The following is a 19,723-nucleotide window of genomic DNA, read 5'->3' as shown; positions in this document are numbered from 1 at the left end:
TAATGACCTTGACTCTTTTTTGTGAAGAAGTGAAATATTTTACTTTTTTTTTTAAGAGTGGTTGCATTTTCATTCTCTTAAAGTAAGATTTTATTGCAAGAAATTTAGAATACACATATGTGCGTCCAGTATACACGCACGCACGTGTGCTGTGTAATCTAACGCTTGTTAATAAAATGTTAACAGTTAAGAGTGCCGTCCCTCCTTCTTTCGCAGCGATTGTATCATATCGCATATCTGCCATTAGCACTGAACTGGGTTACCGGTACCATTTCTATCGTTCTTTCCATTGCATCTCTTACTACGCTCTCTGGATTAAATCATACGCTCGTTTCTCGTCTTGTGTCTCGTGTTTCCTTCGGAGGATGTATGTCGACATAGACGGAGCTATAGAACGTATAATATGTATCAAGCTTGATTTTCTTGATCTATAAAGAATCTCGTTTTTAATTTCCGTTAAAAATCTCATAACCCCCGGATAACTCATGTGATAACACCGGTATTACCAATAAAAAAATGTTTTGGTATCAGGCCGACCCTTGTGTGACACATGTGGAAACTCACGCGTTACGTATTTTGCACTAGAACACGCAATACGTTGCATTCAAGAGCGCTATTAAAAAATATTATTTTAATATACTAAACCCGTCATTAACGTGCAATATTATAGAAATAAAATAGATCATGCTTAAAAAAATACCTTCGCATACGAAAGCATTTACAATAATAAGATTGTTATTGGACAAATATTATAATCTTTCTAAGAAATTGGCTTAATTGAAAAAAAAAAAAAAATTTACTTGTCACAGTTTCGCATTTATAAATGTCATTTCTTACTGCTGAACTGTACATAACAATGTATTTTAAACTACATCTTCTTGGCAAGTGTGTCTTTTCACAGAAGAATTGAGTCGACTGCATTTTGTATCTACGCTTGAACAATCAAAATGTGACGTTTTACAGATCTTTGGTTGCTGTGGCTCTGCCTGTTCGCGAGTTTGATCTCTCCGAGTTTATCCGTTAACGTATCATGCTGTCCAGAAGGAACGATGTGGCAACGTACATCCAATTGCTCCGACGGCACACAAATCCGTCTAGACTGTTCGAGTATCTTCCTGATGGATCCTCTGCAGAGCAAACATGACAACTTTACTGTTATTCATGAGGAGGGCACTGCTTGGTTACTACCAGACATCGACTATGAGAAAATCCCGCTTGACAGGTAGAATCTCCGCACTATGGCGTGAATTTATTTACCGTTTATCTGTGAAGAACTAATTTATTATATACGAAAGAAGAAATAGAAAAAGAAACAGAAAGAAAAAAACATACACACAACTGGATGTTGAGAAACATAAGAAAAATCCTGGTATTCAGAAATTTTCTGAGCTCACGTAATATCTCGATGCTTTATTATGACAAGTTATTATTGCGCAATAATCCTATGCAGTGTTGTGTTCAAATTTTCTATAATAGATGGACAAGTATCGTGCCTAATTCACGACTGCGATTTTTATATAATGAATCCTTTTATTCATTAGATTCTGCGTAGCCAAATCGATGCAGAACGGCGGCGAGATTGCCTTGGTGTGCTTCGATCATGAGCTGATAGATGATGGCATATCGAAGATGTGGAAGAATATGCTGATCTGCATCGTCAGTATCATTTCGGCGATCTTTCTCATCGCCACTCTGGCGGTTTATGTTATATTGCCGGAATTGCGAGAGTTGCAGGACAAGGCGATGATGGCCACTGTCACAACTCTAGCGGTCAGCTACACTGTCCTCTCCATTCAACACTTACGACCGAATATGGACGATGATTATATCATCTGTGTTTCTCTCGGTATATATAATTATACATATAATTAAATTGTGATATGAAGAAATTTATCATAAACACACAAATATTTTTAAAAATTGCCTGGTAAAAATAGTCTCTCATTCATCTTTTGTTTTAATTCTCGTCTTTTTTTATTATTATCTAATCCATACATCTGTATTTTAGGGTTTATATTATATTTTGCCTTCATGTCTGCGTTCTTCTGGATGAACATCGTGGCCTTCAACGTATGGCGATGCGTGTGGTAAGTGCTAAGCGAATAAATCATCTGAGAAACATTGTTATATGAAAAATTATAATAATTGTATCTAAAAAATAATAGATACTTTACAGTTCGCATATAAAATTTTTTTTAAAATTTAATGATATGTACAGGTTTAAGGGCAAGATAAAGGAACAATCGCTCTTCTACGCTTATTGCGTATGGGGATGGGGCGGTCCAACATGTTTCCTGATCGCCGCACTGACGACGCACCATATGTCCGGAAATCACTTGCGACCTGGTTTTGGCGAATATACCTGTTGGTTTAGCGGTAAATTTCAAAGAAATATTCCTATTTCTGATTTTAAAAAATTCAGCAAGTGACTTTGTTGCTTCAACATTGTTGAAATATGATTTAAACCTTAAGTAGGTGTATCAAAACCTCTTTTTCTTCTTTTGAAAACTCCAGAACCACACTTCAATCATATATATGCCTTCAAATCATATATATATATATATATATATATAAAATTTTGCCAGTGCACCTATTTAGCAGTTTAAACGTCGTTTCACCAGTTCTTCTGATGTAAGATGAAATATGATTATTTTGTGTCTATTACTTCATAGGCGCTAGAGAGACGTGGGCGTACTTTTACGGGCCGGTTGCTGTTTTATTAATATTAAACATGCTCTATCTCGGAATGACCAGCTGGCGTTTGTGGCATCAATATCGCGAGTATACGGGAAGCAAGTTGCGAATCCTGCGATTTAAGTGCCTGCTATATATTAAATTGGTGCTCGTCATGGGTATTACCTGGATCTTTGAATTGTTATCATTCGCTATCGGGTCGAGAATGGATGAGTTCTGGTAAGCAATCGTTAAAACATTCTATCTCTGCATCAATGTCTATCAATTATTAATAAAATCATTCATAAGCATTCTTTTTTGTTAGGATACCGACGGATCTGTTGAATGGTCTACAAGGATTTATCATATTCCTGCTTCTCGTTGCGACGCGGAAAAGGGTGCGGAAATTATTGGCGAAGAAGCGATTGTGCGGTATCGCTTTCCCAAAATCCTGGGCCGCATACGAAGACGAGGAGTGCGAAGCGGTCCTTCCCGAGGAGCTCGAGCTATCTCAACAAGGCTAAGGCACGCGCATCTTTTTTTTTTCAGAATCATGACGCGGGTTAATTGTGAGAAATATTCTACAAAAAAACAATCCAATGATTTATTCGTAAATTATCTATAATCGGACGTAGATAACGCGATTATTGTCGAATTTTTAATTAATTTAATTCTATAAATAACTCATTTGTAGTTACATTTTATTTTCTGAATATTCTCATTAGACATGTGAATATTCACATAGTCTTAATTATGTTAATCCATTATTACTCGTGATTCAGTTTATAACTGGCAATATTATTTTATCTCTTATTAACGTATGTTATTATCATCTTTTATTTGTATAGCGTCAATATAAAAGCGACATAAAAATCGACATTTATCTGATAAATTAGGTAATACAAATGTATGTTTTAAATGCGATTGTCGTGAAACGTGTTGTTTTCATAGCTAGTGTAATGGAATATATTATTATTAAACACTGTATAAGAATCTCCATAAGCGTTATGTAAATGTTGGACCGAATTACTGTATGTATGTGGAACAAACTCGTGGAAAGAATATAACGAAGAATAATTACTCATCGGTGTGTAATATCATTTCACGCTCGTGATTCAATTACAGTCCTCGTTTAAATCACTCTCGAAAACGTGATGACAACGAGTCATTCGTTCCCACAATCCTAAGTTTTCCTACGAAAATGCATAAATCCGACTCATTCATTCGTTGTTTCCTCCATTATCAACTCATTGTCAATCACAATCGTGAGTACTATGCATGACATATCTTGCTTGATAGGTCCACGTGGATCTTCGGCACGAGATATCTCGCGTGCGATGAAAACATTGCGCAAGTGAATCCAATCATAATTTTTAATAAATCTCTAACAGTGCATTAAGGCATAAGCTATCAAAATAACCGTGAGCAATAAGTTGCGATGCAAAAGTCGCTTGTATTCCGAGTCCGAAGGCTACTGGACACTTTCACCGTACGTAGGCAAGACAATAGATTCGCGTATATTGTAACATGTGCGCATCAGTTCAAGATATTTCTTACTAAAAATCTGATTCAAGCAGTGACATAAGTTTAAACAACAAGTTTGTTAAATTTGTCGCCGCAGGCGATAAATATGTATGTTAAATATGTAAACACATCTGTAGGCTTGTCTCACTTCCATTAATTCAGCGCGTCATTCATTTCGACATATGTTCAATTATTTAAATTGTATAGAGCGCGCCAGATTCAGAGGTTCTTTGCTTGTGGATTCTTTGATCAGTTCAATGCTGATGCTTTAATAAACTAAAAATGTCAAGGATAACTTGTAGCATAAAAATGAGTAAATTGCTTACCAATTTAATACGTGATATTACTATTCTCTTTTGATTGTATTTCAAGACCGAAAATGATTTTGGTGCGCAATTTGCGGAATTGAATATGTATAATATATAAATTCAAACTCTGAATATTTAAGTATCAAGATTCGCTTTGAGTGGATTTATTTCTCTTAATTAATTAACAATTATTCTCTTAATTTAAACAATATCCATGCCATATCGATTAAAGAATTAATAGATGAATAAAAACCCATATTCTATACAAACACATGTGTTGCATCCCGTCAATAGAAGATTATAAATGTATCAAATAATGCCGCGTACAACAAACCTGATTGCATTCATGTGATTCTTGTTGTACTAAAACAGATGCCTAGTACCAACAAACGAAATTTGTTAAGCAAATTAGATTATTCTGAGACAATCGATGTCATTGAATGTAATCATTCAACTAAGCAAGATACAATACAAAAATATTTTCATGAAATGTTTGTTAACATGCAGAAGTTTCATATATTGTTTCTCAGCAATATCTGTTGTCTATAAATACACAACAGATATTGCTATTTAAACGCAATTCTTTCACGATAAAGATTTCTATCAAAGCTATATAAAAAGAGAATTTTTATTAAAGGACAATTCCTATTAAAGCTTTCATAATTTTCAGCTTTAAAAACAAGATAAATATTTTACTGGACTTTGAAATACTGATTCATGCTGTTATGCGAAGAAAGATGCATTCGATATAGTTAGAATTTCGTATCTATGCTTTTTTCTTTGTTTTTATAATTATATCAAAATGATTCAATAATAAAGTAACGTGTAATTGAACGATCATTTGAACAAAGGTGAATTATAAAAAATTAGAGAGAAAAAGAAAAAGGAAAAAAACAATCTATAGATAGATGCAATTATTGTCTCTTCATGTAAGTGGCTCGTAAATAAATATATATATATATATATATATCACTTGATATGTGAGTTTACAATGACTTGATTGTTCAACGAAATGAAAGAGAAACGAGAGACGCGTCGTTGTTATATATAATTCATTGAAAGCGTAAATAGAGCATGTTAGCGCACACTAAGTGCGTCTTGAGAATGACCGTAAAGAGAGTGGACTGACAAGAAGGGGAGAAGCCAGTACAAATTACTGAAGCCCGCAGTCCGGAAGATCTTATTTATCTTTCTGAGAAGAATCATTATTGGTCTATCTATTTTTAGCAATATTAAATCGACAAGTCCCACAAGAAATTTCGTGAGAATCCTTTCTTTAAGTGTCAAATAAGAATAAATGTTGATAATAGACAATAGCATTTAGATAATGGATACTCTTTTATTTGGACTTCATTTATATTCCAACATACTTAATTTTCATTCACATGATAATACAAACATCTCGCCAAGGAAACTGGATATTTTTTAAATCTGAGTAATTCTAAATATACATAAGTATACACATGTATAACATTTGACTGTAATACAATGTTTCCTCAGAATATATGAATATATGACGTATTTTATGTATCCCATTTCATATTGAAGTTCAAAGAAGAAGTAGCAAATCAATAATACAAAGATGGAACGAGAAGAAAACAGGAAAAGGCGAAGAGCGCAATTGCGTATTTGTAAATTCATACAAATACCACAAACTTATATACGTTAATACTTATGACAGTATTCGCGAGAAATATTCTTGTCATGCTTTGTATTTTGTCTAATTCACCTTGTGATAATTCTGACGGGTAAGATTAAGAATGTATCAGAAAGAAATCCCTTTTATACCTACAATGCCAAAGACTAAATGTAACAATTTCGATAAGAATAATCTCATAAGATCGTTTCAAGAGATATGTAAGTTTTGAGTAATTTTTCCGAGTAATTAATATTGCCTAATAAGACAAATATTAGCCTGATTAAAAAGATTTGTCCCTTTCTTAAATAATTCTTACATTAATAAATAAAGTTCTTTTAATAAATCCAATAATTTAGTGTTATGTAATTTATTCATTGATATAGCAAGCGTAATCCTTTGATATATTTTCAACAGAGAGATTTAAATTACTAATATTGTCTTATTGATGACAATATACTTGTATGTGCTTAACTTTAAGCACACATAAAATAGATACATATCCAATTGTTCATCAAATATCAAATATCTTATATGTCTAAAAAAAAGTATCTCATTTTTAGCACTTCTATACATTCAATAAATGTATCTCATAATAAATATGAGAGTTCACTCAGAGAAAACATATTTATAAGTGACTTTTATAATTACTTTTTCTCTATAGAGAAATAGAGTGGATAGAATAGGATAGAATAGACATATTAAATTTTTGGATGTATAAAACTCTTTACAATGAAAGTATATTAATTCCTCCATGATAAATCTGATAAAGAAAAAACAAATGACAAGAAAAAGCGTGTATTTTACAGACAGAAAGGACAAAATAATATAACGAATATTACACAATTATGAATTTTTTTAAAGATTAAGACATTTAAGAGTTCAGAATGTATTATCGAAAGTGAAAACGGAGCGCACAAAGACGCGTGTGAGCGCAGCGCTGACGCGCGCCGTTGTGTCTTTGAGGCAGCTGGAATGAAGGTAAATTCGCTTGTGGCCGTCGAGGGACGCAGAGGGGCCAGGGAGGTATGATGCAGCAAAGAACGGGAATGTCATGGCGGCGAACGTTGGCAGGGGTAGCTAGGTAAGTAACCAACCGCGGGACGAGAGGCACTGGCGGTGAGGCCAGGTATGGCGAAGCAAGCATGATACGCGTCACGATGAGCTGAGTGAATCACGGATGAACGCTTCATGAAACAATCGATTGATTACACGGACGCGGCAGTAACTCTACTTTTCTTTTGACGACGAAGAAGCGAAAGAATACGTGTGTGTCCGCGAATGCAAATTTAAGGAAAAGATCCGCGCGCGTTTCGGCGTCATGTATCCAAGAATCGTGTTGCTGCTCATCGTTGCTTGGGAGACGAGGAACGTGCTCGCCGACACCGAGACGCGACCCGCCAGCGCCGACACGAAAGTGAGAATCGGCAAATGTTGCGAGCTCGAGGAGTTGTTGGTAGACGACCGGTGTACACCATTGTCCGAGACCAATGAGACTAACTGGGTACCGGAATTCGTAAAGGATCGAGATGCAGCGGTAAGAACGGGATATGTTCCTCCTGGCCCCAAGTACGAGTTGAAGATTGGACGACCCAGATGCGATTCCGACGAGCATCAGTGGCACGTGTACTATTATCCATCCGGGCCAGATCGACTGTTGATTCTGCCGACAGGTGTGTTGCGCCATTATATCGTTGATCTGGCAAAAGGCATGGATGAGAATCGCGGCATCTACGGCATCGCGATGTTGAATGTCGATGACGATTATGATGACGATAAGGAACACGCGACCATACACTACGATTATCCGTTCGGGCATTACTGTGCCGACAAAGTTGTGCTCAGTGGAGATCGGATGGTGGCGACGTACGCTATGCTTTGCGTGCCGGATGTTGCTGTACGCTGGACCGATACCAATTATCTGATGAAGCATGCCATCAATCCTGCCTTCCACGCCGTATCAATGGCCTGCTATCTGGTCGTCGCGGTAGTCTACTTCGTGCTACCACAGCTGCGCGACCTCGTCGGCAACATCATCACCAGCATGGCTCTCTGCCTCATGGTCAATCAGTGCGCCTCCACCGTCAGGATATTCACAGAGTTCGGCAATCACGTTAGCTTCTTGGTCGCCGGTACGTGAATCGTTTGTGATCGTTGCTTTCGCTTAACGAAGTTTCAAGAATAACAAATCATTTTCTTCATGTGATTGAGTCACTTGCAACTTCGCGATACGCGCGGCTTATCGAGAAATCTTTTTCGAGATGCAAATGATTCTCGATAATGTCTTCCTGTGACGAAATCGGTGTGTCAATGTCTGATTATCTCTGACGTATTTAATGACGCTCAATTAAATTCTCTGACGAAATTGCGTTCTATAGAAAGAAAAATCTAGATAATTCAAATTTATCAGAAAAATAGTTATTACGCTTCAGAATGCAGGAATGCAATAATTGATGCACTGTTGCTGTATCGCACACTCAGCGAAGTTGAGACATGACTTGATATAAATCATTTTATAAAATTACCGTGGGTTATCTTCTCTTGTATGTCGAAGCAATGAAATTTGCAGTCACATTCTTTTCATCTCAAGTGCATTAGTTCCATCTGCGAGACACGCGAAGCCGAGTTAAAGAGACTCGAATGAATCATATTTTAGCGCGTGACGGAAGGACCAATTAATAAGTGCGACCGCTCGAACAACCTTCTGCTGCGAAAGCAAATTACAGGACAAATTTCCAGGCCGGATGTGTGCCAGGAAATACAATACTGAAATAATTTCCGTCTTTTTTTTTCAGACACGATCATGTATGTTTTCTTGATGGCCGCTTTCTTCTGGCTCGGCGCCTTGGGCTACTACGTGTGGAACACGTTCAGATCGCGCAACGTTTTCCTACGGGTAACCGACGGCAGAAAGTACTGCTACTACTCGTCCTGGGTCTGGAGTTTGACGGCCTGCTTAGCTGCCACAGCAATCTTCGCGCATTTCGCCCTCGAGACGAACAAGCCCACTGTAGGCGGCACGACTTATCCCGCCCAGGAGACTGTAGGCTGGCTCGGACTCTCCGTGATATTCATGTGTATCGCATTCACCATCGTGATCGATCTGTGCCTAATACTGACGACTGCAAACAGGATCAAGCGGATGAGCACGTACGGCCGTATTCATCACAAAATGAAATACAGTTTCCGGATGTTTGTTTTTCTCTACGCAATCATGAGCGCCGGCTGGTTTTCGCTACTGCTCTCACAGTTTAAATACGACGCTTTGATATACTGTCATATCGTCATGAATCTGCTGCAGGCACTGCTCATTCTCTACGTGTGCGTATTCGGCCAACGAAGAGTCACGTTCTTACTCGGGAAAACGTGCAACTGCTGCGACTCCGGTGACAACACCGAAGGCCTCGACTGGGGCGAGGAGATGACAGCTATCAATGCGGGTTATTAAAACGCTTTACGAATAATTACTCGTGTTACGAGCGTGATCTGTATTCAAGTCGTGATCGAGTGATGACGATAGCGCATTTAAATCACGATTAGTAAAATGCACATCGTTCGCAGAATAAAGAGGAATGCATATAACATGTTTGAAGTGTGAGAAGCATTCCATACAGTCGTTAAAGTACAAGTATATTCGAAGATACTGAAAATATACTCTTTGTGCTTTTTTATATTGTACGATCATCATTTCAGAGTCATAGCTCATAAACATATATCTTTTACGCGCAAATTTTACCAGACATAGATATATGCGCATATATATTCAAACCAAAAGATATTCTTTAGAAAGTGTGAAAAATGCGTGGATATATCTCTATTTCAGAAGGAAAACAGTATTATGTGCGTACCAGCGTTACTTTAGAGAAGTAAATATGAAACGTGCAAGAAAAAAATACATTAAGATACATATATGTCGGAGACAATATCGGACAATGCAGCGATATATTGTAAATAATGATGCAATAATCAAATTAATGTGCAAGTTGAATATGAAAAAAGTCAGGAAAGTCGACGAGGCATTGAAAAATTTTATAAAATTAAAAAATTTATAATGTCATCATACAAAAAATATATAATGTAATTTGATTATTGAGCTCGAGCCGACAAACGATGGCACTGATAAAATTGCGTACGTCTTTCGTATTTCATGTTTGGTGATTATGCGTGCCTTAAAATCAATCTCTTGCCTTATAAAAATGTACGCTTATCGAAACATTTTTATCACTTCACAATTTTAACTCGTCTAGTATCTTGCATTTCCATGTTCATAGCGTATCATATTGCCACAAGTGTACTGATGTAGATTTTAATCTAAATATAAAATCGATTATATTATGCAATATCGCTAATTTACGGACAAATTTGCCAGCGGACGTGTTGCACAGTATAATTAAAATATGTATCACCGAGTCTCAAATGATCTTATACGTTTAATAGTATTTGTGTTTAATATTTATATCTATATAGTAAATCGATTTTTTGTACGAGAGAAATATTAAATTCGCTAAATGAATCGAATCAATATCGTAAATTAAATTATTTAACCTGCCATATTTATATATTTTACGATAACAAACATATTTAGCAAACATTTTGCAACAACTTACCTGTCCGAACAAACTTCCCTCTGGACGATGCAGCAGATTAGATAATTGGCAACGCACCACCAGATGATTGTCATCCATGACAGTATTGAAGAAACGTCTGGTAGGAAGTAAAGCTTCGAGGTCGATGACCAGTTCCAAAAATCTCTCGCAGTAACGCACTTTGTCCGGAAGTACAGGTCCTATTAAAACCATGTAATTAAAATTTTTAATTGAAGATAAATTTTAAATTCTTAATTTTATTGCTAACAAGATTGTAAATAGACTTCACATTAACATATGAAAAAAGTGATCTCAGTCAAATTGGTTGAAATTATGATATGTTTTGTAGCATATTGATTGCTTCTACAGATATTTGCTATAGCATCATTAAAAGTTAAAATGTTGAGTAAAATTATCCTGAAAAGCACTTTATTTATATTACAATTTTTGTCATTACATAAGCATCTATGCAGTTAAATTAAATACATATTTAATCATATATTGATTTTCATTACTAATTATAAATAGGTTTTTCTCAGTATGTACAAAAAAGAAGGATAGAATGTACATATTTGTCAATATATTGTCAATATGAATATCTGTGCCAATGGTTATTTAATGTCTGACATTATTATGTTTGGGTTATATATAAGTACAATATATGCCTAAACAATTAAAAAAACAAATTATATCATAGATAAAGAGTGGTTATACAATTAAGTGCTTATACAATTAAAAAAACAAACTGTAGAAAACTGTAGATAAAAATACTTTTTAGTCTAATTAAACTCAAAATAATAATTTTCAAATGGTGGTACAGAAAAATCTAATTATTTTTATGATTTTGCTTATTTTTTATCAGGATCTCATAAACTACAAAATATCATGATTTCAGCCAGAAATCATTTGAAATCACTTTTTTCATTTTAGTTCTTTTTGGCTTTATTAAAAAATCAAGAAATAATATTTTTCTAAAAAATATATGTAAAATTTAATTTGGATAATATGTAGAAAGATTCTTATAAATACCTTCTGCAGGAATCGTTTCCAATATCGTCATAAATTTTATCATAAGTTTGTGCAAGAATTTACGTTCCCATTCGAGTTTTTCTTTATGCTCGAGATTATCTTTTTTCCTTATAATTTTCCAATATTTCCTCCATTTTGGATATTTTCTGAATTCGAGTTCTCGTCTGCCTTGTTGCAAAGAGATCCACATGGATAGTGACACCAGCCTTTTGGCTTCTTCTCGAACCAAAGATACTTCCATGGAATTGAAGCAATGATTCAAGAATACTATCAACGCCGTCTGTTCCTTCAGATTGAAGTCCATTATACTTTCTTCCAAGCACGCTTCGAGAACATTTTGAAAAAATCCGGCAAACTCTGCCGAATTCTTTTCGAACGCCTCCCATACTTGCACTCGCTCCCTAAACTTTTCATTCACCATGACAACGATAGACATAGTGTGCTCCCGCGTGGCACTCTCCGCCTTGTAATTTGACCAGAGAAAATTCTCCAAGTACTGGCTGAACTCTAGCATCATTATCCTCCGGACAGAAAACTTGGACGCACATATTTCCTGCACGTAAATGTCATCTACTACTTGCGAGTTGAACGCCAGATGCGTGTTTGTAGTGTGTGGTGCCCAGTATTTATTCGCAAGCTGCAAAACAACAGAATCACATAAATTTCCATTTTAGTGACAAAAATGATAATTCTAAATTAACACAAAAATGATAATTCTATTTTTGGATACTTTCTATTTAGTGACACAAGTCAATATAAATATCATCCCTATCTTTTTCATTGAATGTCAAGAAAGATAAAATGATGTTTATAACGATTTGAGCCATTAAATGGAAGCATCCTCTATTTATTTTGGCAATCAGTGAGTAATAAAGAATGCTTTCCAACATGATATACAAATGACTGAACAGAAAGCATCTAATGTAATCACACAAAGAGATTCCAAATCTACAAAATAGTAGCAAGAAAATTGTCTGATCACAAAATTGGAGTATAATATCTTAAAACATAAAAATAACAGCAATAATTAAATGAAAAATTTGCCTGATCACAAAATTGGGGATTTCATCTTCAACAATTTGCAATAAACATCAGCGAGAAGGTCATCAAGAATAAATACCTGGGTAATCCTGTCCGCGTTGATTTGCTCTACTGTAGGAGCAGGATTGTTGCTTTTGATAGGCGATGCGTTCTCCATTGTATCCGTATCAGCTGCAAACTGAACGCCACGAGTTAACCTAACTTAACCTAACTTTCTCCATTCGCCGGTGCCTGCGACGAATTTAGCGACTTGCAGCAGGTAAATGTTGCACGACGTCGCAAGTGTATTCTGTGGAATACGCAGAATAATTCTCGTTGAATTCTTTCGATTCAATATCGTTTTAAATCGTTTCGAGTCGTGTCTAATCGCACAGTTCACGCCGAATACTCACAGTTCCACCACTTCCACCATGCAGTTGCGTACAGTAATACAGTTCACAAATCACAACTTCACATCTCTTCACGCTTGCAACTTCCTGCATGAGAAATAATAAAAAACTACGAAAAAACTGGAAAGAATACAAGAACACTTCGACAAAAAGCCTAACCGAAAAGTGGAATATTCAAATAATTAAATATAAAAAAATATTAAAATATTAAAATTCAAATATTTAAATTTGTAAACCAACTTTTCGTTGTTGAAAGAAGAGGATTCAAAAAAGCGACTGCGTGTGGCGCGAGATTCAAAATAAAAATCCCGTTCACATTAATTAATAAAAGAGGATATTCATATGATACTGTTAAAATAAGAAAATATCTGACTTCTCTTAAATGAGATGTAACATAACGTTAGTACGAGAAGGCAACGCAGCACATATTTAATGAAATTATTAAATATTTTAAATTAAATATTCTGAAATTGTTAAATATTCAAGAATTTTTTTATTCACTTTTATATTTAATTTTCATCTCATCTCAATCGATCCTAAAAATACATATGTGAGGCGTGTCTACGATTCGGATTTGGCGCGACTTCCCATCACTCGGTCACGTGACTGACTTTAGTTCGCTCCAAGTCTGATCCTCTGCGGAAGGCAACGCCGACAACTCCAACCTTTCCAGGAAGGGGAGTTTGGACTTCTGCCTTGAATCGCTGTGATAGAATGAGCTCTGCCGATGGTGTAGCGCGGACTGATTTGGATTCATGGTGCGACGCGTTTTAAAGTGACATTTCGCGGCACGTCGCCGTGAGGGATGCGCGTACGCGGAATTAGCAAATCGTCGCCGCGCTCTCTGGGAACGAGAGGACTTCCCCCGCCCCTCGTCTCGCGTCATCCGCCGTCGGTGACTCGCGTTTGGAAGGAGAGAACCTCGGTATCGTCGATATGGCCGTTGTCGAGGAGTTCGATTACTTGTGCCGCTTGTGCGCGACCAAGACTGGCATCCTGATGGGCCTGCCGATATTCGAGGCCGGCGATCAGATGCGCAACATCGATAAGAAGATAGCGGCCTGTCTACCGGTTCAGGTAAGGATGCAGCGCAATGAGTGAACGCAGCATCATGCTGACAGCAGTGAATTAATTTCCTATCCTAGTTTTTTAAATGCCTTGGCTTTGGATCGAAACGAATGAGTCTCTACGTTAGTTTACCGACTATTCGTTCTCTTCCCAAATTAGAGATGTATGCTTTTTTCGTACTCGATTAATGTTGCAAAGCGTTAAATAATTTTAATTGATGTTTATCCTTAAATAATTATACAGCTATACCTTATACAAAAGAATAGTTAATTAGAATTAATGAGTATCTTATAAAAGTTTTAAATTCGTATACTTTTATAAGATTTAAACTCTGCTAAAGATTTAAACTCTACTATTTAAACTCTGCTAACTTATATTTTTATTATGCTATTATAATTAAATAGCATATAATTTATTTTATATTTTTATTCCGAGAGTAAAATAGAATGCTAATGTTTACGCTCTAGAAGATTGGATAAATAATGCTTATTAGAACTATATATTATATTATAATTTTACAAATTTTAGGTGTCGTTGACAGATCAACTACCCAAAGTGATCTGTGAAGATTGCGCGTTTAAGCTGGACCAGTTGTTTGATTTCCGTGAGAAATGTCTACACACGGAAGGAATGTTTATGGAAATGTTGAAGGAGATTGGCAAAGATGAGATTGTGCATCTATCGGAGCACGCTTTGGCAAGTGTGAATAACATGGGCACAATTCAGAGAAACCTGACTAACATACAGATTAATAATGAAAATGTACAAAGCCATTCGGCCGTAGCTCATGAAACTACAGAATCTACCATACACACGATGCAGGTAATGGACGAAATGGACTTGGCTGGTGGTGAACAAGTGGTTACACAAGAAGAAATGAATCAACAAGATACAGATATACAAGGCATTGACTGTTTAGATGGTGATACTGTGAGAATGGTTGATGAACATATACGAGAAGTAATTAACCAATTTCTATCTACTTTCTTTTTGTAAATCAAACAAGTCATTTATGATCATTATTTTGTATATAATGTATGATATGACAATGTAAATCTAACACAAGTGAAATAGTTTATTTGTATAGTTTATCCGATTAAAAATAATCGAATATTAAATAATATTACGTGGCGTTAGATAATTTCGATTGATGCTTTAAATTTAAATTAATAATATTAGCTATATAAAAGAGTAATTAATTAGAATTAATGTTGGACGTCTCTTCCAACAATGTATGTATTAAAATTTTGTTAACTTATACTTTTATTATTGTGTTATTTTATTATATAATTAAATAATATGAAATATATTTAATATTTTTCCGAAAGCAAAATAGAATGCTAATGTTTATGCTGCAGAATAATTTAAGATATCGTTCTATTTTTTTTAATTCGAATTTTAATTTATGATCTGTGAACCATTTTATAGGTTTCAAACCATCAAATTGCAATGCACTTGGATAGTGATATTGCTGTAGTGGGAAACCTGGGTGGCCACTTGAGTCAATTAGGGATAAATTATGTTACCTCTATTAATCCTGAAGACCAGAGCCAAGAGCAAATAGTACATTACTGTGAAAATGTAAAATACGAGGCAGATCCAATAAAACAGGAATACCACAGATTGCAAGATAGATTAACCACGGAAGAGTCACAGCACATACTCAAAAATAATGTAAATATGTTGAATAATGGACAAAATTTATAAGAAAAAATTAATTACTATTTAGAATCACAAACAAATAAAATAGTCATAAAAATAAAAATTGTTTAAGGAGAATTTTGCTTGAATTGGATTGGAAAAATCGACTTTTTTTTCTTAAAATTTCACATTTCAAGAATATTTAATTCAAATTTTTATTTTATTTTTTTGGTTCAGATAAAATAAAGACAAGATATGATCATGCCTACTAATTGAAAATAATTTTCCGACAGCGGAACATATTTTATATTAACAACGTAGTAAATAATTAATTTTAATAAAAAAACGTAAGTAAAAAAATTTTTAATATCATCCAATTTTTGATCCAATTCAGGCAAAACCTTCCATAATATAATTGGCTTTATTTTGTAATGTATTGTGTAATATGGTTAATATGGTTTTATTTTGTTTATATCTATTTTGATTTATAATTCAGGTACCAGTAGATAATTTCGTCTCTTCTCAAGCTGAAACGGAAAGTGAAATAGAAGAATCTTGTATAAACGAAAATGGAACTCACGAACATGTAGATTCCATGAGCCTACCATCTACGAGTCAGATAAACGGCGTACATTGCGAAATAATGGTTAAATACACGAAGAGAACGAAACACGCATTATTAGAATCTACGCTTAGCAATCCTACCATAGATGAGACTGGTTCTAACTGGTACATGTGCCCGTTCTGCAACGAAGCAGCTTTGGAGACGACCAATCTAGCCGCACATTTTGAGCAGCATTTCTGCTGCTGTCCCTGCGGCCTATATTTTACTAGTGTCGAGGGATTAAATCTACATAAGGAGCAATGCGATGTATATAAAACTGACGAAGTAGTCAATAAGGAGGAAAAGGATGTACAATTAAATGTAGTGTCGTTGCAAGAGAGCAATCAAGAAGGGCAGAAGAAACAGTCGACGGTAAGACGGAAGTGGACCGCGAAAGTGTGTACGGAATGCGGCAAGCAGTACAAGTCGAATTACAAGTTACAGGAACATATGCGCAAGCACACAGGCGAGAAACCATTTCAATGTACGACATGCGAGAAGGCGTTTCGCAGTAAGATCGGCCTCGCGCAGCACACGGCCACACACACAGGCCAATTTGATTACAACTGCTCCACATGTGGCAAAGGATTCCAGTGCAAGAGCTATCTCATTGTACATCAAAGAGTACACTCAGACCTGAAACCGTACTCGTGTACGAAATGCAGTCAGAATTTCAAGACGAAACAGTCACTGCTGGATCATGAGAATCGTCATCTCGGCGTGAAGCCATACATGTGCGAGATCTGCGGCCGCGGTTTCATCACTAAGGGCCTCTGCAAGAGTCATCAGAAGATACACTCCGGCACTGATAATCGCCAATATCCATGCGCGGTGTGCAACAAGATGTTCGTCAGCAAGAGTTACCTGAACACGCACTTGCGCATTCACACGGGCGAAAAGCCATATCTTTGCGAAGTCTGCGGCAAGGGATTCCTCACGCGGGTTGATCTAAGGATCCACTCGACCATGCATACTGGCGAGAAGAGCTTCAAATGCGAGATATGCGGGAAGGTGTTCGCTCGACGCGCAGCGCTACGTTGCCATCGACGGTCACACACGGGGGAGCGTCCTTATAAGTGCGACGTCTGCGGCAAAACGTTCACGCAGTTTAGTCCAATGGCAATCCACAAGCGTTTACACACCGGTGAACGACCATACGAATGCGACGAATGCGGTAAGGCTTTCGTGTCTAGATCGACTATGATGTCTCATAGAAAGAAGCATCACATTACGAACGTTGTACAAAAGGATACAACTGTGACGCATAATGAAGATGCTGAGGTCAAACTTATTCTCTCATCCGACATCATAGTCAGAGACACAGACGATGGGATTCACGTCAGTGCAGATTGAAGAAAAATGACGTACGAATTCTGCGTTCAAGTCTAAGACACAGTTTGGGTGCTAAGAAATTTTCATTGATATTTGTAGATAAGAACTGCTTTCATCACCATAATGTATTCTGTCAGTGTACATTTTCAAAAACTTTATATAAAGATATTTTTACAAGCAATGCATACTTCTTGTTGAAGTATATGAAGATTGAAAGCTATATTGAATTAGAGCGACACAACGTGATTTTATATATTCTATAATGATCATGATAATCTTAATCATCATTTAACTTTTTTCTTCGTAACATCATATTGTAATTACAGATGTAAATACAAAATTTTTTATATTAATGTCTACATTGCTTTCCGAACATTAAAAATAATATTTATTTATTAACGAACAAATAAACTGATTACTGAAACTCTAGGAAGAACAAATAAACGCGCGTTGTTTTAATTTTGGAAAAATTATAGCAAGTTTATTACATTTAATAAGTACTATTTTAGCTTATATTAAAAAATATATTTCACTTTGTTTGAAAGATAAATATAACAGATTTTAAAAGGTAACGACTTATCATTAATAATAATTAATGATAACTTGTTTTATTATCCATTTTTGTAGTTTACGATATATAAATAGATTTATTAATATATATAATAAATTCGTTTAAGTTTTATATATATATATATATAAAATTGCATTATAATCGCGTATTATTGTAGAATATAAATTCAGCAGCATTATCGAACAGCATGGACTTCAGGTAATGATGATAATATAAAATATCATTTACGTACTTGATTTAAACAATAAGTTTTATCAAAATGTAAAAATATAAAAATGTATTAACGATCGAGTATTTAAGATTGTATAAAATATATGATTTTTCTTATTCCGTTTACATACATACATATTTACGCATAAGAAAATTCTATAATCTATTAGATTACATTTTTTATATATTCCTGAATCTTTACCTATCATAGAAAAAGTTGTAAGAAAAACAAAATATTTTGTTATAGATATAATAGAGTAAATAAGTATTTACTACTATATCTATTCATTATTATTTAATAGTAAAATAATATTTAATAATAAATCGAAGGCTGATACGCTTTTATGATGAAATGCTATTCAATGATGACAATGCTTTTGTAATCGAACACTTTCTGAATCCTCCCAAAATAATCCAAGACAATATAGATATAATTAATAATTAACATGAATTGTATATTTTTATACAGCTACCAGGAAACATCTCAATAAATCAGCTTTCTGCATTACACAAAGTAGAAATTGTGATATATGATAAAATAATTGAATGTTATATTTGTAAGATTGTGATGAATATTATTATTAACAAATCTTTGAAGAAAATATATAAAAAAGCTTCACACTGACGTGTTTTTAGTTGGCTGTATGTTCCTAAATGTATTCAGGAAATTACATTGAATTTCTCTCACAGCTAAGATCATCTTTAAAATCTCATTAATATTAAAAAAAAAATTAATTAGGTCGAGTGGAATTGAATATAATTGAGTTTACTGAAAATTCACTTTATTTTGACAATACGAAATAATATTGCAGAAGAGGCTGCTTATTACGTACCTCAGTTGACTCTACCAGCAGCAATAACATTGTCGTTGACAATGCGCATGTAGAAAGTATCGGCGTATCGAAAGATGAATATATAAATTTATGTATGTTCGGTTTTCTTTTTTTCAAATATTCTTTTTATTACCTTGAATATATATATATATATATATATATATATATATATATATATATATATATTATATATATACTAGTAGTACGTACGTAGTTGTTGTTATATCTACTACAATAGAGTACGTACGACTAACTAACCTTAACTAACTACGTACGTC

The 19,723-nt window shown here is 35.0% G+C and overlaps 4 protein-coding genes across 4 annotated transcripts in view; 3 read left to right on the top strand and 1 right to left on the bottom strand.

The window, feature by feature from the left end:
* The window catches only part of LOC105618343 (G-protein coupled receptor Mth2-like), a 6,061-nt gene extending 2,303 nt beyond the window's left edge, over positions 1 to 3,758 (top strand). Inside the window, exons 2-8 of the mRNA XM_012199886.1 lie at positions 365 to 367; positions 964 to 1,222; positions 1,542 to 1,846; positions 2,009 to 2,087; positions 2,219 to 2,376; positions 2,673 to 2,913; positions 2,999 to 3,758. Coding sequence (XP_012055276.1) covers positions 365 to 367; positions 964 to 1,222; positions 1,542 to 1,846; positions 2,009 to 2,087; positions 2,219 to 2,376; positions 2,673 to 2,913; positions 2,999 to 3,197 — 1,244 coding nt within the window. The 3' untranslated portion in view covers positions 3,198 to 3,758. The remainder of the gene's footprint in view (positions 1 to 364; positions 368 to 963; positions 1,223 to 1,541; positions 1,847 to 2,008; positions 2,088 to 2,218; positions 2,377 to 2,672; positions 2,914 to 2,998) is intronic.
* The window catches only part of LOC105618345 (intron-binding protein aquarius), a 23,733-nt gene extending 10,779 nt beyond the window's left edge, over positions 1 to 12,954 (bottom strand). The window contains exons 1-3 of the mRNA XM_012199888.1: positions 12,877 to 12,954; positions 11,757 to 12,393; positions 10,749 to 10,927 (exon numbers count right to left, since the gene is read on the bottom strand). Of these exons, the coding sequence (XP_012055278.1) occupies positions 10,749 to 10,927; positions 11,757 to 12,393; positions 12,877 to 12,954 (894 nt within the window). The remainder of the gene's footprint in view (positions 1 to 10,748; positions 10,928 to 11,756; positions 12,394 to 12,876) is intronic.
* Positions 7,463 to 9,589, top strand: LOC105618344 (probable G-protein coupled receptor Mth-like 5). Its single transcript, XM_012199887.1, has 2 exons — positions 7,463 to 8,273; positions 8,937 to 9,589. Exons 1-2 carry the CDS (start codon positions 7,463 to 7,465, stop codon positions 9,587 to 9,589), a joined length of 1,464 nt encoding a protein of 487 aa, XP_012055277.1.
* Positions 12,955 to 14,122: 1,168 nt separating the features above from the next.
* Positions 14,123 to 18,190, top strand: LOC105618342 (zinc finger protein 484-like). Its single transcript, XM_012199885.1, has 4 exons — positions 14,123 to 14,263; positions 14,783 to 15,214; positions 15,683 to 15,928; positions 16,392 to 18,190. The coding sequence occupies exons 1-4, from the start codon at positions 14,123 to 14,125 to the stop codon at positions 17,850 to 17,852; spliced, it is 2,280 nt and encodes a 759-aa protein (XP_012055275.1). The 3' UTR covers positions 17,853 to 18,190.
* Positions 18,191 to 19,723: the final 1,533 nt, after the last annotated feature.

The sequence above is a fragment of the Atta cephalotes genome (assembly GCF_000143395.1).
Source record: "Atta cephalotes unplaced genomic scaffold scaffold00016, whole genome shotgun sequence".
NCBI lineage: Eukaryota > Metazoa > Arthropoda > Insecta > Hymenoptera > Formicidae > Atta > Atta cephalotes.
Note: the sequence above shows the minus strand (reverse complement) of the source record. Positions and strands in the feature narration are given on the sequence as shown.

Bases quoted from the DNA above. Each gene is read 5' to 3' on its own strand.
- LOC105618344 (XM_012199887.1), top strand. From the start codon at position 7,463: ATGTATCCAAGAATCGTGTTGCTGCTCATCGTTGCTTGGGAGACGAGG. The intron at 8,274-8,936 runs GTACGTGAATCG...TTTTTTTTTCAG, and splicing joins CGTTAGCTTCTTGGTCGCCG to ACACGATCATGTATGTTTTC.
- LOC105618342 (XM_012199885.1), top strand. From the start codon at position 14,123: ATGGCCGTTGTCGAGGAGTTCGATTACTTGTGCCGCTTGTGCGCGACC. The intron at 14,264-14,782 runs GTAAGGATGCAG...TACAAATTTTAG, and splicing joins CGGCCTGTCTACCGGTTCAG to GTGTCGTTGACAGATCAACT. The intron at 15,215-15,682 runs GTAATTAACCAA...ACCATTTTATAG, and splicing joins TTGATGAACATATACGAGAA to GTTTCAAACCATCAAATTGC.